The sequence below is a fragment of the Geotrypetes seraphini genome, chromosome 11 (genome assembly GCF_902459505.1).
Source record: "Geotrypetes seraphini chromosome 11, aGeoSer1.1, whole genome shotgun sequence".
In the NCBI taxonomy this organism is placed as follows: domain Eukaryota; kingdom Metazoa; phylum Chordata; class Amphibia; order Gymnophiona; family Dermophiidae; genus Geotrypetes; species Geotrypetes seraphini.
The window spans coordinates 92,993,496-93,015,228 of NC_047094.1; the positions used below are offsets into that span (position 1 = coordinate 92,993,496).

Below are 21,733 nucleotides of genomic sequence, written 5' to 3' on the forward strand. Positions count from 1 at the left end.
TATCTTTGATTAACTTTTTTGTCTGCCTCTGGTTGTTCTCTTAGTCTTCCCTCTCCATCTTGATTTGCTGCAGCGAAGCGGCGGGCCGCTGGACACGCCTCCTCATCTGCTGGTACATGCCGATATCTACTCTGCAATTTGCGGCGCGCACCAAAGGAGCGCGCTTAAGGAGCAGGTCCTGCTCCTTTGTGCGCAACTTTGTGCGCTATCTAGGTTACCCCCTTCTTTCTTCCAACTCTTAACCCTAATTAGCAGTTTATTTAAATCTTTTTTTTTTTTTCAAAACCACAGTTAAATTTTTCTCCTACTCTTTCTTCATTTTTTTTTTTCTGCTAACCTGCTACTGCTGTTACCTTATGGAATTTAGTTCTACTCCGATTCTGGTCCTGTGGGGCTGCAGACCCATAGCCAAAACTAACCCAGCTACTTCCAATTCTTCTAACTTGACTAACATTTCACTTAAATCCTCCTGCTATGAGTCCACTCCCTTCCCAGTTCTTCCTCATCAACACCAGATCCTTACGCAATAACACCATGTTATTAAGGACCTCATAACTAACTGTTCCTTGGATCTTCTTTGTATTGTGCAAACTTGGCTAAATGAAGGAGATGAAGCTTATCTAACCTACTCTAGTACTCCAGGCTACAACTATTGCTTCAGTCATCGTTCTGGTAAGAAGGGGGGAGGCCTTGCAATCGTTTTTAAATCATCCCTTTCTGTGGTAGTAGATAGTTCTCCAGCCAAGGGACTCATTGAGTGTATCCAACTCAAAATCAATACGAATCCAACCATAGATCTATTATTACTATATATTCCCCCCCCCCCAAATTGGTCACTCAGGTTTTATCCTTTATTTCAGAATTTTCCACAGTCTCATAATTTCCACTCTTAATAGGATATTTTAATATTCATTTTGATGACATCAGCAATTCTTTAACTTCTGATTTTCTAACCCATGTTCATGATCTCAACTTTGTTGCCTTAGATTCTGGCCCAACACATGTAAAGGGTCCCACGCTGGACATGATTTTTGTCCCCTCTAATCTAGATTCAAATTTCTCTAAGCCTATCATACATCAGGTTCCATGGTCAGATCATAGTTTCATCTTCTCTTCCTGCTCTCTACAGTCCCCACAAGCAATCTCCCGAATACCTAAAACTGTTTCATCAAGAGATTTTCATAAACTTAATGAATCCTTAACTTCTGCAATCTTCTCTATTGAAAATAAGAATTTTGTTACCGCAGCTTCAGACGAGCAATTAAAAATTTGGAACAACGCTTGCCGCTCCCTCTTAGACACCTTAGCACCAATAATCACCCGTACTATTTCTCCCAAAAAACAACTTAACCCTTGGTTCAAATCATCTTTAGCTTTACTAAAACGTCAATTGCATTCTATAGAATGCAAATGGCGCTCTAGGCCTACCCAAACTAATCTAGATAACTATAAGAAACATTCACAACATTATCGTCAAACACTTAGGGCTCCTTTTACGAAGCTGCGTTAGCAGCTTTATCGCAACTTTTTAGCGCGTGCTAACCCCTGCGCTAGCCAAAAAACTACCATCTGCTCAAGAGGAGGCAGTAGCGGCTAGCATGGCTGGCAAATTAGCGCACGCTATTACGCGCGTTAAACCGCTAACGTGGCTTCGTAAAAGGAGCCCTTAATGCAGTAAATAAACAATATTACATTAAAAAATTACCAAAGCAAAAAATACAACAGCTCTTTTTACTAATCTTAAACAATTAACTCACTTTAAACATAAACCGGTTATTTCTGTTGATGAATCTCCTTCAGCTCAATGCCTAACTAATTTTTTTCAAATGAAAATCAATCTAATAAGGAAAAAAATCAATTGCAAAACTTCTAACCTTCCGGATGGTAGTAAAATCAACTCCATCGATACTAAAGCAGTAAAAAACAACTCTCTTACCGCTACTTGTTCCAACTTCTTCTTACCATCCTTAAAAGACATTGAACGCATAATTCATTCCATCAACACGAAGGGTACTACAACAGAGCCTCCCCCCCACACCGTGTATTTTAAAATATCACTTTTCCACCCTACCAGTAGAATAAAAACACTCCATTCTCTACCCCATCATCAAAGACCCAAAAAATAATTTTAAGGATTGTGCAAACTACTGTCCAATTGCGAATCTTCCATTTTTAGCTAAATTAATAGAAAAAATTGTTTTTCATCAGCTCTCTGACTTTGTTGATAAAACTCAGGTTTTGCACCCTAATCAGATAGGCTTCCTTAAAAATCACTCACTACAACTATTCACTATTATCTTGATCAACATAAGTCAGTGCTTCTTATTTCCTTGGATCTTGCCGCAGCATTCGATACCATAGATCACCAGCTTCTACTTCAGAGACTTGCCTCTATAGGAGTTACAAATCAGGTTCTCGAATGGTTTAATTCTTACTTTTCTGACAGGGTTTCTACTGTTCACTTTAATAATTCAGTTTCAAAGTCTTTTAATACCAACTTTGGTATCTCACAAGGTACTATATTGTTCTCTCTACTCTTCAATATTTAGCTGGCCCCTCTATTGATCCTCAATCAATTGTTTTTTTTCTGTTTACACTTTCGCTGATACATAGTAGATGACGGCAGATAAAGACCCGAATGGTCCATCCAGTCTGCCCAACCTGATTCAATTTAAATTTTTTTTTTTTTTTTCTTCTTAGCTATTTCTGGGCGAGAATCCAAAGCTTTACCCGGTACTGTGCTTGGGTTCCAACTGCCGAAATCTCTGTTCAGACTTACTCCAGCCCATCTACACCCTCCCAGCCATTGAAGCCCTCCCCTGCCCATCCTCCTCCAAACGGCCATACACAGACACAGACCGTACAAGTCTGCCCAGTAACTGGCCTAGTTCAATCTTTAATATTATTTTCTGATTCTAAATCTTCTGTGTTCATCCCACACTTCTTTGAACTCAGTCACAGTTTTACTCTCCACCACCTCTCTTGGGAGCGCATTCCAGGCATCCACCACCCTCTCCGTAAAGTAGAATTTCCTAACATTGCCCCTGAATCTACCACCCCTCAACCTCAAATTATGTCCTCTGGTTTTACCATTTTCCTTTCTCTGGAAAAGATTTTGTTCTACGTTAATACCCTTTAAGTATTTGAACGTCTGAATCATATCTCCCCTGTCTCTCCTTTCCTCTAGGGTATACATATTCAGGGCTTCCAGTCTCTCCTCATACGTCTTCTGGCACAAGCCTCCTATCATTTTCGTCGCCCTCCTCTGGACCGCCTCAAGTCTTCTTACATCTTTCGCCAGATACGGTCTCCAAAACTGAACACAATACTCCAAGTGGGGCCTCACCAATGACCTGTACAGGAGCATCAACACCTTCTTCCTTCTACTGACTACGCCTCTCTTTATACAGCCCAGAATCCTTCTGGCAGCAGCCACTGCCTTGTCACACTGTTTTTTCGCCTTTAGATCTTCGGACACTATCACCCCAAGGTCCCTCTCCCCGTCCGTGCATATCAGCTTCTCTCCTCCCAGCATATACGGTTCCTTCCTATTATTAATCCCCAAATGCATTACTCTGCATTTCTTTGCATTGAATTTTAGTTGCCAGGCATTAGACCATTCCTCTAACTTTTGCAGATCCTTTTTCATATTTTCCACTCCCTCTTCGGTGTCTACTCTGTTACAAATCTTGGTATCATCTGCAAAAAGGCACACTTTTCCTTCTAACCCTTCAGCAATGTCACTTACATACATATTGAACAGGATTGGCCCCAGCACCGAACCCTGAGGGACTCCACTAGTCACCTTTCCTTCCTTCGAGCGACTTCCATTAACCACCACCCTCTGGCGTCTGTCTGACAGCCAGTTTCTGACCCAGTTCACCACTTTGGGTCCTAACTTCAGCCCTTCAAGTTTGTTCAACAGCCTCCTATGAGGAACTGTATCAAAGGCTTTGCTGAAATCCAAGTAAATTACATCTAGCATATGTCCTCGATCCAGCTCTCTGGTCACCCAATCAAAAAATTCAATCAGGTTCGTTTGGCACGATATACGTTTTGTAAAGCCATGTTGCCTCGGATCCTGTAACCCATTAGATTCAAGGAAATACACTATCCTTTCTTTCAGCAACACTTCCATTATTTTTCCAACAACTGAAGTGAGGCTCACCGGCCTGTAGTTTCCTGCTTCATCCCTGTGACCACTTTTATGAATAGGGACCACATCCGCTCTCCTCCAATCCCCAGGAATCACTCCCGTCTCCAGAGATTTGTTGAACAAGTCTTTAATAGGACTCGCCAGAACCTCTCTGAGCTCCCTTAGTATCCTGGGATGGATCCCGTCTGGTCCCATCGCTTTGTCCACCTTCAGTTTTTCAAGTTGCTCATAAACACCCTCCTCCGTGAACGGCGCAGAATCTACTCCATTTTCTCGTGTAACTTTGCCAGACAATCTCGGTCCTTCTCCAGGATTTTCTTCTGTGAACACAGAACAGAAGTATTTGTTTAGCACATTTGCTTTCTCCTCATCACTCTCCACATATTTGTTCCCAGCATCTTTTAGCCTAGCAATTCCATTTTTTATCTTCCTCCTTTCACTAATATATCTGAAAAAATTTTTATCTCCCTTTTTTACATTTTTTGCCATTTGTTCTTCCGCCTGTGCCTTCGCCAAACGTATCTCTCTCTTGGCTTCTTTCAGTTTCACCCTGTAGTCCTTTCTGCTCTCCTCTTCTTGGGTTTTTTTATATTTCATGAACGCCAACTCTTTCGCCTTTATTTTCTCAGCCACTAGGTTGGAGAACCATATTGGCTTCCTTTTTCTCTTGTTTTTATTGATTTTCTTCACATAAAGGTCCGTAGCCATTTTTATCGCTCCTTTCAGCTTAGACCACTGTCTTTCCACTTCTCTTATGTCCTCCCATCCTAACAGCTCTTTCTTCAGGTACTTTCCCATTGCATTAAAGTCCGTACGTTTGACATCTAGGACTTTAAGTATCGTGCGGCCGCTCTCAACTTTAGCCGTTATATCAAACCAAACCGTTTGATGATCGCTACTACCCAGGTGAGCACCCACTCGAACATTAGAGATACTCTCTCCATTTGTGAGGACCAGATCCAATATCGCTTTTTCCATTGTGGGTTCCTTCACCATTTGTCTGAGCAGAGCCTCTTGAAAGGCATCCACAATCTCCCTACTTCTTTCCGATTCCGCAGACGGAACATTCCAGTCCGCATCCGGCAGGTTGAAATCTCCCAACAGCAGAACCTCCTCTTTCCTTCCAAACTTTTGGATATCCACAATCAGATCCTTATCAATTTGCTGCGATTGAGTCGGAGGTCTGTAGACTACACCCACGTAGATAGAAGTTCCATCTTCTCTTTTCAGAGCAATCCATATCGCTTCTTCCTCTCCCCAGGTCCCTTGCATTTCGGTCGCTTGGATATTGATCTTTACATAGAGAGCTACTCCTCCACCTTTATGACCATCTCTGTCCTTCCTAAAAAGATTATATCCCGGTATGTTTGCATCCCATCCATGTGATTCACTGAACCATGTCTCTGTGATAGCAACAATATCTAGATCTGCCTCTAATATCAGGGCTTGCAGATCATGAACTTTGTTGCTTAGACTGCGAGCATTTGTGGTCATCGCTTTCCAGCTATTTTTCAGCGATAATCTCCTTTTTCGTATGGATTTTTGTGTTGTTTCACTTTCCGTTGAAAGATGACCTTCATCTTTTTCACACCATCGATCCCACAAACTTAAATGATATTGCCACCATTAACCTTAAATTAGATAAAATCCACGATTGGCTAAACCTGAATATGCTTTCTTTAAGCAAATACTGTACTTTTCTCATGGAAATAAGGTTTACAGCTAGCCACACCAGTCCTCATTGATAAAATTTCTTTTGCATCTACTCCTACGACCAAAATATTAGGTGTCATCATTGATAACACACTTTCATTTCGTCCCCAAATCAGTGCCTTGGTCAAAAACTGCTTTTACAAACTAAGGATGAAAAGATCTCTGGTCCCTCTTCTTGACGCAAATTCTCTTAATATCATAATTCATTCCCTTATAATATCTAAAATCGATTATTGCAACTCATTGTATAAAGGGGTGTGCCAAAAAGATATTAGGCGCCTGCAACTCATACAAAATAAAGCCATCAAAATTGTCTTGGGTTCCAAAAAATTTGATCATGTCACCCCTTGTTGAAGAAAGCCCATTGGTTGCCGATCCTGCATCGGATAACCTACAAAATTGCTCTTCTAACTTTTAAAACTTTACAGACTAATGCTCCTGCGTTTATAGATAGATTATTAATTCCTTATGACCCTCTTAGAACCTTAAGATCAGCTCCACAACATTCTCTTAATATCCCATCCTTAAAAGTAATTTGCACCCGTCGTACTCTTATTTTCTCAGTTACAGCACCTTCAATTTTGAACTCTCTCCCTTTAATCCTCAGAGCTGAAAAAAACTTGGTTAAATTCAAAAATAGTTTAAAATGCTTTCTTTTTAAAGATGCCTACAATTGATTTATCACATACATATATTTATTTTATTAGTACCTGACCTGACACATTCCCCCCTGCTGTTCTTCCCATTTATGTGCTTTTTTAATAAATTGCAGTTCTTCCCTTCTAACCTATTGTTTACAAGTCACAACTTCAACCTCGTATGCCAGTCTTGGGAAATTTATGTCCATAATTGTAGTTTGTTCACTATTTATACTAAATTTTTTAAATGTACAACGCTTTGTATCCCAAGAGAAGTGTTCCATCAAATTTTTAATAAACTATGAAACTATTTTGTAATGGGTAAGATTTAAGAGGCAATGTTATTACATCAGAACTGTTATGGGTGAAGTAATGTAATGTTAAGTAATTGACTGTAAAGTTTTCCATCAGTTGATTTCTCACAGTTTGTAGGGGGCTGGCCACCTGTTACAGTCAGCTGGGATCTCAGCCTCCAATCTTTTCTTTTTTCAGTTACTTGATAAAGTTCTCGGTGATTTTTTTTTTGTGCAGTAGGAGAGGTGTAGGTTGAGGACACCCCAAATGTGTATCACTATCTTGGCAACCACTTGTTTGAGCACTGATAGGAGAGTGTAGCCATGGGTGAACATTATGCACTAGGATAGGGTTACCAGATTTTGCTATTGTAAAATCCAGACCTATGGCCCTACCCCCAGGCCTTCCTTGTTCCACACAGCTCTGCCCCATTACGCCCAAGTCACGCCCCACTGTACCCCAGCCTCGCCCCCTCAACCTGTTCTTGTGCTCAGATCCGCTTTGGGAGGGCATCTGCTCAGGCGCAAGAATGATGCAATGACATCACATGCATGGGTGACATCGTGATGCATCCACACATCGAAGCTTGGCAAGGCAAGCAGGAGAGAGCAGCACAGAGAGAGGGAAGAGGAAGTAGAAAGCAAACAGGAGGGAGTCAAATTGGAGTTTGGAAAGGGAAGAGAAGGGGAGACAAGAGGCGGGAGCCTAGGGGAATCAGCGAGAGTTAGCTCTGCCCATCCCCGACGTCGAGAGAAAATGGATGGGAATGAAGGACACGGACCTACGTCTAGAGAGATGGACATTCACCAGGGACACGGACCTGCGGCTGGAAAATCAAGAGACGATAGAGAGGACAGCAGTCATCATGGGGGACTCCATCATTAGACAAGTCGACAGCCACATAGCGGGAGGAAGACATAGTGAGCCGCATCGACAGGATCATCGACAGTGTGGAAGAAGAAGATACAGCGGTGATGATCCATGTGGGGATGAATGACATGAGTAGCAGGAACTACAACAGAAGTACTGAAGGACCAGTTCCAGATGCTAGGAAGGAGGCTGAAGAACAGAACACAGAGGATAGCATTCTCAGAGATCCTGCTGGTACCCAGGGCCGATGAGAAGAGGCAGATGGAGCTGCAAGCAGTCAACACATGGATGCGGTGCTGGTGTGAGATAGTAGGATTCCACTTCGTACGCAACTGGACGACGTTCTGAGGGAAGAGCAAGCTGTACAGGAAGGACGGACTCCACCTTAGCAGAGATGGAACGAGGCTACTTGCAAGCAACATCAAGCGAGAAGTTGAGAAGTTTTTAAACTAGGAAGAAGGGGAAAGCTGACAGTCGACCGAGAGAGAGAGCTGATGGTTCGGGAACCGGTATACCCGGTAGATACTGTGCAGGAAGATGGAAGGGAAGGCTCACCGGAGGACACCGTGCAGGATGATATAGGGAAAGACTCACCGGATCATAGGCAAGTAAGACTGAAAGGGACACGAGGGAAGGAAACGCAAGAAAGGAACAGGCAGTAAACTCAAGTGTATGTATACGAATGCAAGGAGCCTAAGGAATAAGATGGGTGAATTAGAAGCTATGGCACAAAAAGATAACGTTGACATCATCGGAATCACAGAAACATGGTGGACTCAGGAAAACGTCTGGGATACTGTGCTACCGGGATACAAGCTATACCGCAGAGACAGAGTGGCTCAAAAAGGTGGGACATTGCCATATACGTCAAAGAGGAAATTGAATCTACTGGAGAGAACACACCAGAAATGACAAACAAGTTAGAGTCTCTATGGGTCAAAATTCTGGGAATAAATGGATTGGAAACGAAGATCGGCATCTACTACCGATCCCCAGGGCAGTCCGAAGAAATTGATGTAGAAATGACAGACGAGATTAAACGCAAATGAAAGGAGACAACGCAGTTATCATGGGTGACTTCAACTATCCGGAGATAGACTGGAACCTAGGCACCTCCGGCTGTGCTAGGGAGACCAAGTTTCTGGATGCTGTAGGCGATTGCTTCCTGGAACAACTTGTCAAGGAAAATACAAGAGGAAATGCAATTCTGGACTTAATTCTGAATGGACTGCGAGGACCGGCACAAGGTGTAGAAGTAGAGGGGACGCTGGGAAGCAGCGATCACAATATGATCCAGTTCAACCTGGATGCAGAGGAGAAACACCGGTCCAGAACAACGGCCACGGCGCTGAACTTCCGTAAGGGAAATTATGAAGGGATGAGACTCATGGTGGGGAAGAAGATTAAGAAGAGGATAAACACTGTAAAAACACTAGAGCAAGCTTGGTCCCTTTTTAAGGACACAGTCACCGAGGCACAAAATCTACATATACCGCATATCAACAAAAAGGAAAAAGAACAAAGAACCAGCATGGCTCACTGTAGAGGTGAAGGAAATGATCAGAGACAAGAAAACTTCATTTAAGGAATGGAAAAGGTCAAAAACGGACAAAAACTGGAATAAGCACAAACAACATCAGCGCAGGTGCCATAAGACAGTAAAAGGGGTCAAAAGAGACTACGAGGAAAAAATAGCCAAGGAGGCGAAAAACTTCAAGCCATTCTTTCGATACATTAAGGGGAAACGACCAGCGAAGGAAGCGGTGGGTCCGTTGGATGACTGTGGAATAAAGGGAGTGCTAAAAGAAGATAAAGAAGTCGCCGACAAACTGAACACATTTTTTGCGTCTGTATTTACCGAAGAGGATATATGCAACATACCGGAACCCATCAGGCTCTATGCTGGAAATGAAGACAGGAAACTGACAGGGCTGAAGGTCAGTCTAGAAGATGTATACAGGCAGATTGATAGGCTAAAGAGCGATAAATCCCCGGGACCAGATGGCATCCATCCAAGGATCATCAACTGAACTGAACTGAAAGGGACTATAGCTGAACTGCTTCAACTAGTAGCTAACCTGTCGATCAAATCGGGAAAGATTCCGGAAGACTGGAAGGTGATGAATGTTACGCCGATCTTCAAAAAGGGTTCGAGGGGAGATCCAGGAAACTACAGACCGGTGAGTCTAACCTTGGTACCGGAAAAGATGGTAGAGGCGCTGATAAAGGACCGCATCATTGATCACCTTGATGGACACGGTCTGATGAGGATCAGCCAGCACGGTTTCAGCAAAGGCAGATCTTGTCTGACGAACTTGCTGCACTTTTTCGAGGGAGTAAACAGGCAGATAGACAAGGGCGAACCAGTCAACATTGTACATCTGGATTTTCAGAAGGCGTTCAACAAAGTTCCGCATGAATGACTACTTCAAAAAATTGCGAGTCATGGAATCGAGGGTGAAATACTCACATGGATTAAAATCTGGCTGGAGCATAGGAAACAGAGAGTGGGGATAAATGGACAATACTCGGACTGGAAGAGCGTCACCAGTGGGGTGCCGCAGGGCTTGGTGCTTGGACCCATGCTCTTCAACATCTTTATAAACAATTTGGACATTGGTACGACGAGTGAGGTGATTAAATTTGCAGATGATACGAAGTTAGTGAAGACATAGGGGGATTGTGAAGATCTGTAAAGTGACATAGACCATATAAGTCCATCCAATACTGTCTTTAGGTTCCCACTGCTGGAGTTGCCATTGAAGCTCACTCCAGCCTATTCTAACTATCCTGTCATTGGAGCTTCTATCAAAGCTCTCCCCAGCTAATCCTAAACCAAATCACCATATATGGGACACATACTATGCAGGATTGCCCAGTACTGGCCTTTGTTTTTATACCATTTATTTTCTAATTAGAGATCCTCTTTCTTCATTCCACGTTTTTTTAAATTCCATCACTGTTTTCATCTCCAACACCTCCCTCGGGAGGGCTTTCCAGACATCCACCACCCTCTCTGTGAAGAATTTCCTAACATTACTCTTAAGTCTGCTACCCACAACCTCAATTCATACCCTCTAGTTTTACCATTTTCCTTTCTCTGGAAGATTTGTTTCTATATTAATACCTTTCAAGTATTTAAATGTCTGTATCATATCTGCCCTGTCCCTCCTCTTCTTTAGAGTATACATATTCAGGTCTTCCAATCTTTTCTTGTATGTCTTTTGGCGCAAGCCCTATACCATTTTTGTTGCTTTTCTCTTGACCCTTTTGACAAACTTAGCCAGATACAGTCTCCAAAACTGAATATGGTACTCCAAGCAGGACCTCACCAATGACCTGTACAGGAGCATCAACATCTCCTGCTGGTTATGCCTCTTTCTAAACAGCCCAGCATCCTTCTGGCTACAGCCATCGCTTTGTCACATTGTTTTGTTGCCTTCAGAACCTTAGACACTATCACCCCAAGGTTCTTCTCTCAGTCCATATGGTTCCCTCGGATTTCTATTCTCCAAATGCATCACTCTGCACTTCTTTGCATCGAATTTTAATTGCCAAACATTAGATCATTCTAACTTTTACAGGTCCTTTTTCATGTTTTCCACTCCCTCCGGGGTTTCCACTCTGTTACAAATCTTGCTATCATCCGCAAAAAGGCAAACCATACCTTCTAACCCTTCAGCAATGTCACTCACAAATATATTGAAAAGAATCGGCCCCCAACACCGATCCTTGTGGCACTTTAATATGCACCTTTCCTTCTTCTGAGAGATCCCATTAACCACTACCCTCTGGCTTCTGTCTGTCCAGTAGGTAGTAAAGGGGAGAGGGGGGGGGCAGGGGCGGACCATCCTGGGTGCTGGCATCTCTCTGCCCCCCATGCCATGCTCCAGCCCTCCCTACTCTGTCTCTCTTTAAAATCTTCACCAGTGCAAGCAACTACTCTAGCCTGTTGTTCATGCAGGTCTGACTTCCTCTGAAATCACTTCCAGGTCATAGCGCCAGGAATTGACATCAGAGGGAAAGCCAGCACAAGCAGTAGGCAGAGAAATTGCTCACACCGATGAAGATGTAAAGGTACGGGAGTAGGAAGGGACAGCACGAGTGTGACGTAAGGATACAGAAGGAGCGAGGAGCAGAGAGGAGAGCACGGGGGTGGCACAAAAGGAACGGGGAGTGGTGGTGAGGAAGACGCAAGGGGCACCACTGCCCTGGGTGCCTCCCACCCTCGCTATATCACTTTGTCCGTCAACCAGTTTCTAATCTAGTTCACCTCTTTGAGTCCTAAATTACATTTCGTGCACAACCTTGATCCAGTTCTCTGGTCACCCAGTCAAAGAATTTAATCAGATTTCTTTGGCACAATTTACCTTTAGTAAAGTCATGTTGCCTTGGATCTTGTAACCCCATTAGATTCTAAGAAATTCACTATCCTTTCCTTCAGCAACACTTCCATTATTTTTCCAACAACCAAAGTGAGGCTTACTGGCCTGTAGTTTCCCACTTCATCTCTGCGACCACTTTTGTGAAGAGGGACCACATCCGCACTTCTGCATTCCCACAGAACCCCTCCTTTCTCCAAGGAGTTATTGAACAAATCTTTAAGAGGACCCACCAGAACCTCTCTGAGCTCCCTCAATATCCTCAAATGGATGATGTCCAGTCCCATGACTTTGTTCACCTTCAATTTTTCAAGTTGATCATAAACACTTTCTTGTGTAAATGGTGCAGTATCCACTCCATTCTCATGTATAATGTTGCCAGCCAATTGCGGTTCTCCAGGATTTTCTTCTGTGAACACAGAGCAGAAGTATTTGTTTAGCAAATTAGCTTTTTACTTATCAGTCTCCACATAGAAGTTTGTAGCGTCTTTCAGTCTCAGAATTCCATTTTTTGCCTTTTTCCTTTCACTGATATGCCTGCAAAAATTTTTGTCGCACTTTTTTTACATTTCTAGCCATTTGTTCTTCTGCTCCAGACATCTCTCTCTCTTTGCTTCTTTCAGTTTCATCTGATATTCCTTTCTGTGCTCTTTTTCTTGAGTGTATGTCACAAACATCAACTCTTTTGTTGTTTTTCACCCACACATCCAGGGAGGGGGTGGGAGCGGGAGAGGGGGAGTATATATTTTGTTTTGGTATTATTCCTGATGGTAATGATGGATGGGGGAGGGAATTTTTATCTTTTGTATAGATACTGATTGATTATAAGTGCTTGGTTGATTATCATTATTTGTATATAAATTGTATTGCACTTTTTGTTGGCATTAAAAACTAAAGTTGTTTTTTTTAAAAAAAAACCTCTTTTCCTTTTATTTTCTCCATCACTTCTTTGGAAAAACCATATCAGTTTCATTTTTCTCTTGCTTTTGTTTATTTTCCTCACATAAAAGTTGGTAGCTAACTGTTTGTCCACTTCTCTTTTATCCTCCCATTCTATCAGCTCTTTCTTCAGGTGCTCCCTCATTTTACTAAAGTCCGCATGTCTGAAATCCAGGACTTTGAATTTTGTGTGGCCGCCAAACTATTTGATGATCACTACCACCCAGGTGGGCATCAACTTGGACGCTAGATACACTTTCTCTGTTTGTGACCACCAGACCCAGCATCATTTCTTTCCTTGTGAGTTCTGTCCCAATTTGCCTGAGAGAGCATTTTGAAAGACATCCACAATCTCTCTGTTTTTTCCGATTCTGCAGACAGAACTTTTCAATAGACATCCTGCAGGTTGAAATCACCCAGCAGTAGCACCTCCCTTTTCTTTCCCAATCTCTGGATATCTGCAACCAGATCTTTATCAAGTTTCTCCAATTGTGTAAGAAGTCTGTAGACAACTCCCACGTAGATCTTCTCTTATTAAAGCTATCCATATTGCTTCCTCCTTTCCTCAGGTCCCTTGCATTTCAGTTGCTTGGATATTGTTCTTCATATAGGCTATATTTTACTAAGCTGCAGTAGAGGATTTTACTGTGACCTGAGGTGCTAAATGCTCTGATGCTGCTCCAATAAGAATTCTATGATTGTTGGAGCAGCATCAGCGCATTTAGCACTTCAGGCCGCAGTAGAACCTTCTACCGCAGCTTATTAAAATGGGAGATTAGAGAGCTACATCTCCACCTTTTTGGCCATCTTTGTCCTTCCTAAAAAGATTATAGCTCAGTATGTTAGCATCCTACCCATGGGAATCAGTGAACCAACAATATCTAAGTCTGCCTCTAATATCAGGGCCTGCAGATCATGAACTTTATTGCTTAGACTGCAAGCATTTGTGGTCATTGCTTTCCAGCTACCTTTCAGTGGCACTCTCATTTTTGCATAGTTATTTTCTCTAGTCTTACTTCCTACTGCATTGCTAAGAAGTGAATTGCTAAGATTGTTGTTTACATTGCTATCTTTACTACTGTGACATCTTGTCTTTTGCTGGGGGTGGCCACCAGAAATGACCTGCATCTGTATGCCACCCCCATCTTCTAGCTTAAATGCCAAGAAACATATTGCCTGAATTTCTTACCAAGGATTCTTTTTCCTGCCATAATAAAATGCAACCCATTATTACAATATAGGCTTTTGTTTTTCCATGTGTTGCCTGATCCTCCTATGTAGCTAAAGCCTTCTTGATGACACCAGGCTATGAGCCATCTATTGAAGTTCTTAGTATTTTGAAATCTTTCTTCTCTCTTTCCATAAGTAGGCAGTACTTATGAAAAGGCTACAGCCTTTGCAAAAGATTTTAACCCCTCCCCAGCTCCTGAAAAGCTTTTTGCGCTCAAAGCGGGGTATTGTTGGCCAGGTCATATGTTCTCAGGTACAGAGAAGGGCAACAAAAATGATAAAAAGGAATGTGACAACTTCCCCATGAGGAAAGACTAAAGCAGCTAGGGCTCTTCACCTTGGAGAAGGGATGGATCAGTAGTGATATCATAGAGGTCTATAAAATACTGAGTGGAAAGGAAGGGGTAGATGTGAATCGCTTGTTTACTCTTTCTAAAAACACTAGGACTAGGGGACATGCAATAAAGCTACTAAGTAGTAGACTTAAAACAAACCAGAGAAAATATTTCTTCACACAACCTGTAATTAAACTCTGGAATTCGTTACCAGAGAATGTGGTAAAGCCAGTTAGTTTAGCAGGATTTAAAAAAAGGCTTGGATAATTTCCTAAAAGAGAAGTCCATAGGCCATTATTGAGATGACTTGGGGCAGTGGCGTACCAAGGGGGGGCGGGAGAGGCGGTCCGCCCCGGGTGCCAGCCCCTGAGGGGGTGCTCCCAGCCTTGTCGTTCAGTCCCCCCCACCCCCGAAGGACCGCTCGCCCCACTGACCTTCCTGCACCACCTACGAAGCAGCCCGTAGCAGGATCGCGACGTCAGCGATCCCTGAGCTGCTTGGGCGCTGCTTCCTGCGCCGTGGTCCCGCCCCTCCTCTGATGTCAGAGGAGGGGCAGGACTGCGGCGCAGGAAACAGCGCCTAAGCAGCGCAGGGATTGCTGACGTGCGATCCTGTTGCGGCTGCTTCATAGGTGGTGCGGGGAGGCGAGGGGGGCGAGCGGTCCTTCGGGGTGGGTCGGGGCATCAGGCTTTCAGGGTGGGGCGGGCGGGTGGGCAGACAGGCTTTCAAGGGGGAGGGGGGGTGACAGGCAGGCAGGCCTTCAAGGGGGGGGACAGGCAGGCCTTCAAGGGGGGGGACAGGCCTTCGGGGGGGGGTGTGCAGGCCTTCAAGGGGGAGGGACAGGCCTTCAAGGGGGGCAGGCAGGCCTTCAAGGGGGGGACAGGCCTACAAGGGGGTGGGACAGGCCTTCAAGGGGGGTGCAGGCCTTCAAGGGGGGACAGGCAGACCTTTAAGGGGGGACAGGCCTTTGGGGGGGACCCTGGTTTAGAAGTACATGGAGGGAAGGGGGTGTTCAAAGAGACGTGCATATGCCAAACTTTGGGGGGGGCGAGAAATAATGGGTCTGAAAATAGAGGAGAGGGCGAGAGATGATGGACCATGGGATTTAGGGAGGGAAGGAACAGAAAGGGAGAGAAATTGGACACAAGGGATGGTGTGGAGGAGGGATAGAGATACTGGATAGGAGGGTAATTGGGAAAAGAAAGGGAGAGATGGTGGACCCTGGGGTGGTGGGGAAGGAGGGAGAGATGCCGGTTGAAAGGGTAGTTAAGAAAAGGTGGATCTGTGGAGGGAGATGAAAAAAAGGAAAGATACCAGACTTCCTGGGGAGGGAAGGGAAATGGAAAGGGAGGACAGAGTTGGCAGATGGATGGTTAGCATGCAGAACGAAGAAAGAAGGAGACCCTGGCAAGCAAGTTATCAGAAGAAAACCAGAGCCTTGGCCCAACAAGATTTGAAATATAACCAGACAACTAAAGGTAGAAAAATTAATTTTATTTTCTGTTTTGTGATTATAATATGTTAGATTTGAAATGTGCATCCTGCCAGAGCTGGTGTTGGACTGCAAACGTGAGCTAGGATTTAACAGAGAGAGGAAAAGTCATTTTTGTTTCTTTATTTTATTTACACCACAGCGCCAGTGTGGTTAGGAGAAGCCAAAGGGGGTGAAAAAGCTATAAAATCCACCAGGAGTTTTGAAAAAAATCACCCAACTGGGCAGGAAAATCGAATTGAAAAACCAATTCAATAGGCTGAATCGAATCGAAATTTTTTTACCTGAATCTGACAGCATTAGTTTGCGCTACTGTCTTAGACTTTAGGACCTGGGATTGGGGAGAGATGGCACCCTCAGTACTTTATAATGCAAGTGAAACGAGGATTTGGTCAGACTTTTGAAGGGTCTGCAGAAAAAAAATATTGTATAGGCCGGGGACATGAGACAGCAGGAAATGGGAACTTTTCTTCCTTTTATTTTTGTGAGTGGAAAGGCTGAGGATGTCAGAGAGTTCAGTTAAAATATGTGCTTTATAAGAAAATATAATAATGTGTTTTATAAAGTTTATAGCATAGCTGGCCTACCCAGTGAGGTGTTCCTAGTGGTGGTGGTGGCAGCGTGTCAATGTGTTGAGAGGAAAAGGTGGTCTGGGAAATTCTGCTGAGCAAACTCCGGGCCCATTTCCACCCCCCAGTTAGTCCACTCCACTCAACTGGTTCACACACTGAGTGGGTCTTTGGGTGTTGTTTTGGGATCTTTTCCAGTGGTTTATCAGTATCTCCTTGTGGTCCAAGGAAGGAAACTTTGTTATCCTTAGCATTGACCTACAGAATATGTTTGTAACAGCGCTGCTTGTGTGGCATTAGGCTATGTAGTGATCGAAAGAAAAAAACAGACCTTTGCACATTTTTGCACTATATGGTGGGTGTATGAGGAGATTCACATTTCCTGCACAGTTAAGTCCATGTGAAGTTACCTTGTGCTGTATTTGACATCTAGCAAGGTCTCTGTTTGAAAGGAAAGATCTAAACTTAAAAATGAAGTGGCCAGAAGTTATGGTAAAAGCAGATAGTGTAGCTGGTTTTAAGAAAGATTTGGACAAATTCCTGGAGGAAAAGTCCATAATCTGTTATTAAGACATGGGGGAAGTGTCTGCTTGCCCTGGATCGGTAGCATGGAATGTTGCTACTCTTTGGGTTTTGACCAGGTATTAGTGTCCTGGATTGGCTACCATGAGAATGGGCTACTGGGCATGATGGACCATTGGTCTGACCCAGTTAGGCTATTCTTATGTTATGTTCTCATCTGTAGGGGCCTTTGTTTTCACTTCTTATTTTAATGTATTTTTTTTCTGGGAACTTATCAGTGTTTTTTATAATGGGAACAAAAATGGAAGAGAATTAATGTGTGTGGGATGAGGGGGTAACTAATTTCTTCAGCTAAATAATTCAATCTACCTCAAACAGACATAGGAGAACTCGCACACAATTCACACACCCTCCAACCAAAAACGTCAAAAGAAAAAAACTGTTTGACAACCTCCTAGCCATTCGAGCTGCAACACTCGACCCCCAACTCTACAACCTATTGACCTCGACCACAGACTACAAAACCTTCAAAAAAAAAAAAAAAAACCCTTCTATTCAAAAAACACATAAAACCGAACTAACACAATCAGAACTGTCCCAAGCATCACCTGCAACTACTCCATATGTACTTCTGATGTCATGACAATTCAGACATAATTTATGTTATGTTATGTTTGGAATATAAGAAAATTTTCACTGCCTGTTTCTATTCTGACCATTTATTCCGTTTCATGGTCATTACAAAAAATATTTTTTTACATGGGGGGGGGGGGTGTCAAAAAATGATGGGCCCCGGGTGCCACATACCCTAGGTACGCCACTGCCTCCAGCCCCTTAACCATTTTAGTTGCTCTTCTCTGGACCCTTTCAAGTAGTACTGTGTCCTTCTTCATGTACGGTGACCAGGGTTCTAGCATTTTTGTGGATATCTTTTGTTTCATGAGTAAATCAAGGAACATTGTTGTTGTTTACCTACAATTACATCACTTTCTTTTCCAGAGATAAATAAATTAAAAAAAAAAGATTTGACTTCAATATGTGAACATTTCTTAAGAAAGAACTGAATATTTCATGGGGTGTCCTAATTTTTTTTTACATAACTGTATATGCTTGATACTAAAGTGCAGAAAAATATTTTATGATAGAGATAGAAATAAGCTTTTACAAGTACAGAGTAGATTTAGAGACTGCTTCTGTGCGTGTAAATGAGAGGGAAAGGACAATATACTTGCATGAATGTGTGTCTGTATTATGTCTGAATGATGGGTGTATAGATAGGCAGAAAGGGAAAGAGAGAATTCAGCAAGAGAGGAGGAAGCCAGAGGGTCCAGAGAAAGCGAGGGGGGTGATCAAGAGAAGAGGCTTTTATAGGTTGGAATCTTGTTCTAAAAATAGCATCTATTGTAGTTAAATACATCTTTACTTTAGTACAATGGTAAGGAAAATGTGTGCGGTGTGAAAGACTGAAGGAGAAAAGAGAGAGAAACTGTCTCTCATAGACTTGAGTTCCAGTATCTTTCTGTGACAGTGGCTCTTGATGGACACTGTCTGTGTCAGAACATGCAGCTGGGGCCATTCTCTAATTTAAGCATTGGACCTTAGCAAATCTTAGCACAAAGGTGCCAAAGGTCTTTTGTTACTCTTAAGCACTATAATTTTGAAGTAATTTAGGGCATTCTAATGCTGCACTGGCATCACCCAAGATCAGATCTGTTTGATATAATCTCCCATAGGTCTTTGCTGACATTGGATAGGCCAGGGGTAGGCATTTCCGGTCCTCGAGAGCCGGAGCCAGGTCAGGTTTTCAGGATATCCACAATGAATATGTATGAGATGGCTTTGCATGCAGTGCCTCCTTGCGATGCAAATCTATCTCATGCATATTTATTGTGGATATCCTGAAAACCTGACCTGGCTTCGGCTCTCAAGGACCGAAATTGCCTACCCCTGGGTTAGGCCAACAGAAAATGCTGACAATTATCAATGTAAGGCTGGACTGACATCTATATTTTTTCATTTAACTTTGACGGCAACCTTGCCTATTCTCTAGCAAGAGCAGGGGATACAATGAGTTTGCAATAGGGATTTGAATTATTTTATGCTAATATATTTTACTTAAGCTCCTTGTAACTCTGGGCAAGTCACTTACATTACTGTGTGCTGGCCTAGCAGAGTGTCATCAAAGGCCAATGGAATATTATATTAAACAATTCTGACCCTGGGAATGTTAGTGCAGATAGACTGAATAAGACCCCTGCCCATAATCCACATATCTTGAGCCAGAATTGGAGTATCCAGCCAGCCTGAACTTTTCAAAAGATATATTAATGACCGGTACCTGAATAGAACAAAATAAGCCAGACAGACTGATTCCATCTTCCAGAGTCACATCTTTCTTATCAATTAAGGGCCATTGTCTCAAACAGATACCAAATTATGACAGAAGATAAATACTGGAAAATACTATTTTTAGAAGAAACTCAAACCTATACAAGCTAAAATCTTCCCCCCCCCTCTCTCTCTCTGCCTCTTCTCTGCCCCCTTCAGCTCCTACACACCTCCACATCTTACCTATTCAGACAGATACACAGGACATCCATTCATACAAACTGTCTTGTTCTGTAGCACATCTCTCTAAGCATTGTATCTTTATACTATTAAGCTTATTTTTATACAAAATATACTTTTTATGCAACCACCTGGCTATTTAATAATTCCACTTTCCACTGCCTCTTTGAGAGCTAAACTCAGGACCCAGAGAATAGAATAAAAAAATTTAAAAACCCCACAAAAGATTGTACCCCTCTGTTTCCCCAGGTACAAAATAAGTACCTGTATATAATACATAAACCATTTTGATTGTAACTACAGCTATTTTATAAACTGCTTTGGGCGTCTCTTATGAGGGGGAAGAGTGGAATAGATAATTGTGGTATAAATTTGTTTTGAATCCCTCAACAGTAGTGAACTTTGTCTGAGGCCTGCGTAGTGAAAGAATATTTGTGGTAAATGTCCTGCGTATCACCTGGGATCTGCTTTTTTCCCCATAGGAAAGCAGAGGCACAGATGGTAGTGGATCTACAGCAGAATACAGAGAACTTCAATGTCAGCATGACTTGCCAAGCAAATGAGCAATTGCAGCAGATTCGAGCAATTCAGAAAAGCAAACGCAAAGCAAAGGTAATGGTTCTGCGCAGGCAAAACAGGTCAAGTTCTTCAGCTTATAGCAGTTCTAAAATGAAAGCTTGAGCCATTTTAGGAGGTATGAAAGACTCAAATTCTGCTTTAAGCTTAATCATGTTATCTCAAAGAAAGAGTCGTGCTGGTGAAGTGAGTATTCTTCTTCAGTCTGTGTTCCTGTTGAACATGAGAAAGGTGCTATATCCTAATACTACTATTAATTATTTCTATAGTGCTACCAGACGCACGCAGCACTGCACAGTCACAAAGAAGAAGAAAACATTGAAACATAGAAAGATGACGGCAGATAAGGGCTACAGCCCATCAAGTCTGCCCACACTATTTACCCACCCTCTTTAGTCTACTGACCCCCTAAAGTATAATTGTATTTATACTGTCACTCTACTGACCCGCTCATTCAAGTCCATACCCTAGTGATCCTATCCCTTGGCATGACCCTCGTAGGGATCCCACATAGGTATCCCATTTGTTCTTGAAGTCTGGGATGCTGCGTGCGTCGACCACCTGCACTGGAAGCTTGTTCCAATGCTCGATCACTCTCTCCGTGAAGAAGTACTTCCAGATGTCTCCACGAAACTTCCCTCCCCTGAGTTTGAGCGGATGTCCTCTTGTGGTCGAGGGTCCCTTGAGAAGAAAGATATCATCTTCCACCTCTTGCACAAAAGAGCTTACAATCTAAACAGCCAAGACAGAAAAAACAGGATGTCATGGATACAGTTAAGGGGAACGGTTAATCAGCTGGCTGGGTTGGAGGGCAGAAGGGAGTACAGGACAATCAATCCATTGTGACATCACTGATGAGGTTGGCTCTTATTGGTGGAAGGAGGCATTATAACATCACAATCTCAACTCTGCTTCCCAAAGACAAACAGGATGTCATGGATACAGTTAAGGGGAATGGTTAATCAGCTGGCTGGATTGGAGGGCAGAGGAGCAGGGTTAAGGATTGAAGGCTATATCAAAAAGATGGGTTTTCAGTCTGCTTTTAAACATGGGAAGGGAAGGGGATTTACAGACAAACTCGGGTAATTCCAGGCATAGGGAGCAACTAGATGGAAGTAACAAAGTCTGGAATTGGCAGTGGAGGAGAAGGGTACAGCTAAGAGCGGCTTATCTGAGGAAATAGTAGATGATGGCAGACAAAAGATCTGAATGGTCCATCCTGTCTGCCAAGCAGTCACGCTCATTATTAATTCATGGTTAAACCAGCAATGAATCTTGTATAAAATATTCAACATTTCTGGTACATAGACTGTAGAAGTTTGTCATCTGTATGAGTAGCCTTAGCCAGCAGGGAAATGATGTCTTAAAAGCAAAATGAAGGGAGGAATGGCCTAGCGGTTATAACTACAGCCTCAGCACCCTGAGGTTGTGGGTTCAAGTCCTACACTG

General features: G+C 42.9%; 1 protein-coding gene across 2 annotated transcripts in view; it reads left to right on the forward strand.

Moving 5' to 3' along the window:
• Positions 1-21,733, forward strand: part of LAMA5 (laminin subunit alpha 5) — a 406,583-nt gene that overhangs the window by 358,777 nt on the left and 26,073 nt on the right. For both annotated transcript variants that reach the window (XM_033963610.1, XM_033963611.1), the window contains exon 72: positions 20,191-20,320. In XM_033963610.1, coding sequence (XP_033819501.1) covers positions 20,191-20,320 — 130 coding nt within the window. The remainder of the gene's footprint in view (positions 1-20,190; positions 20,321-21,733) is intronic.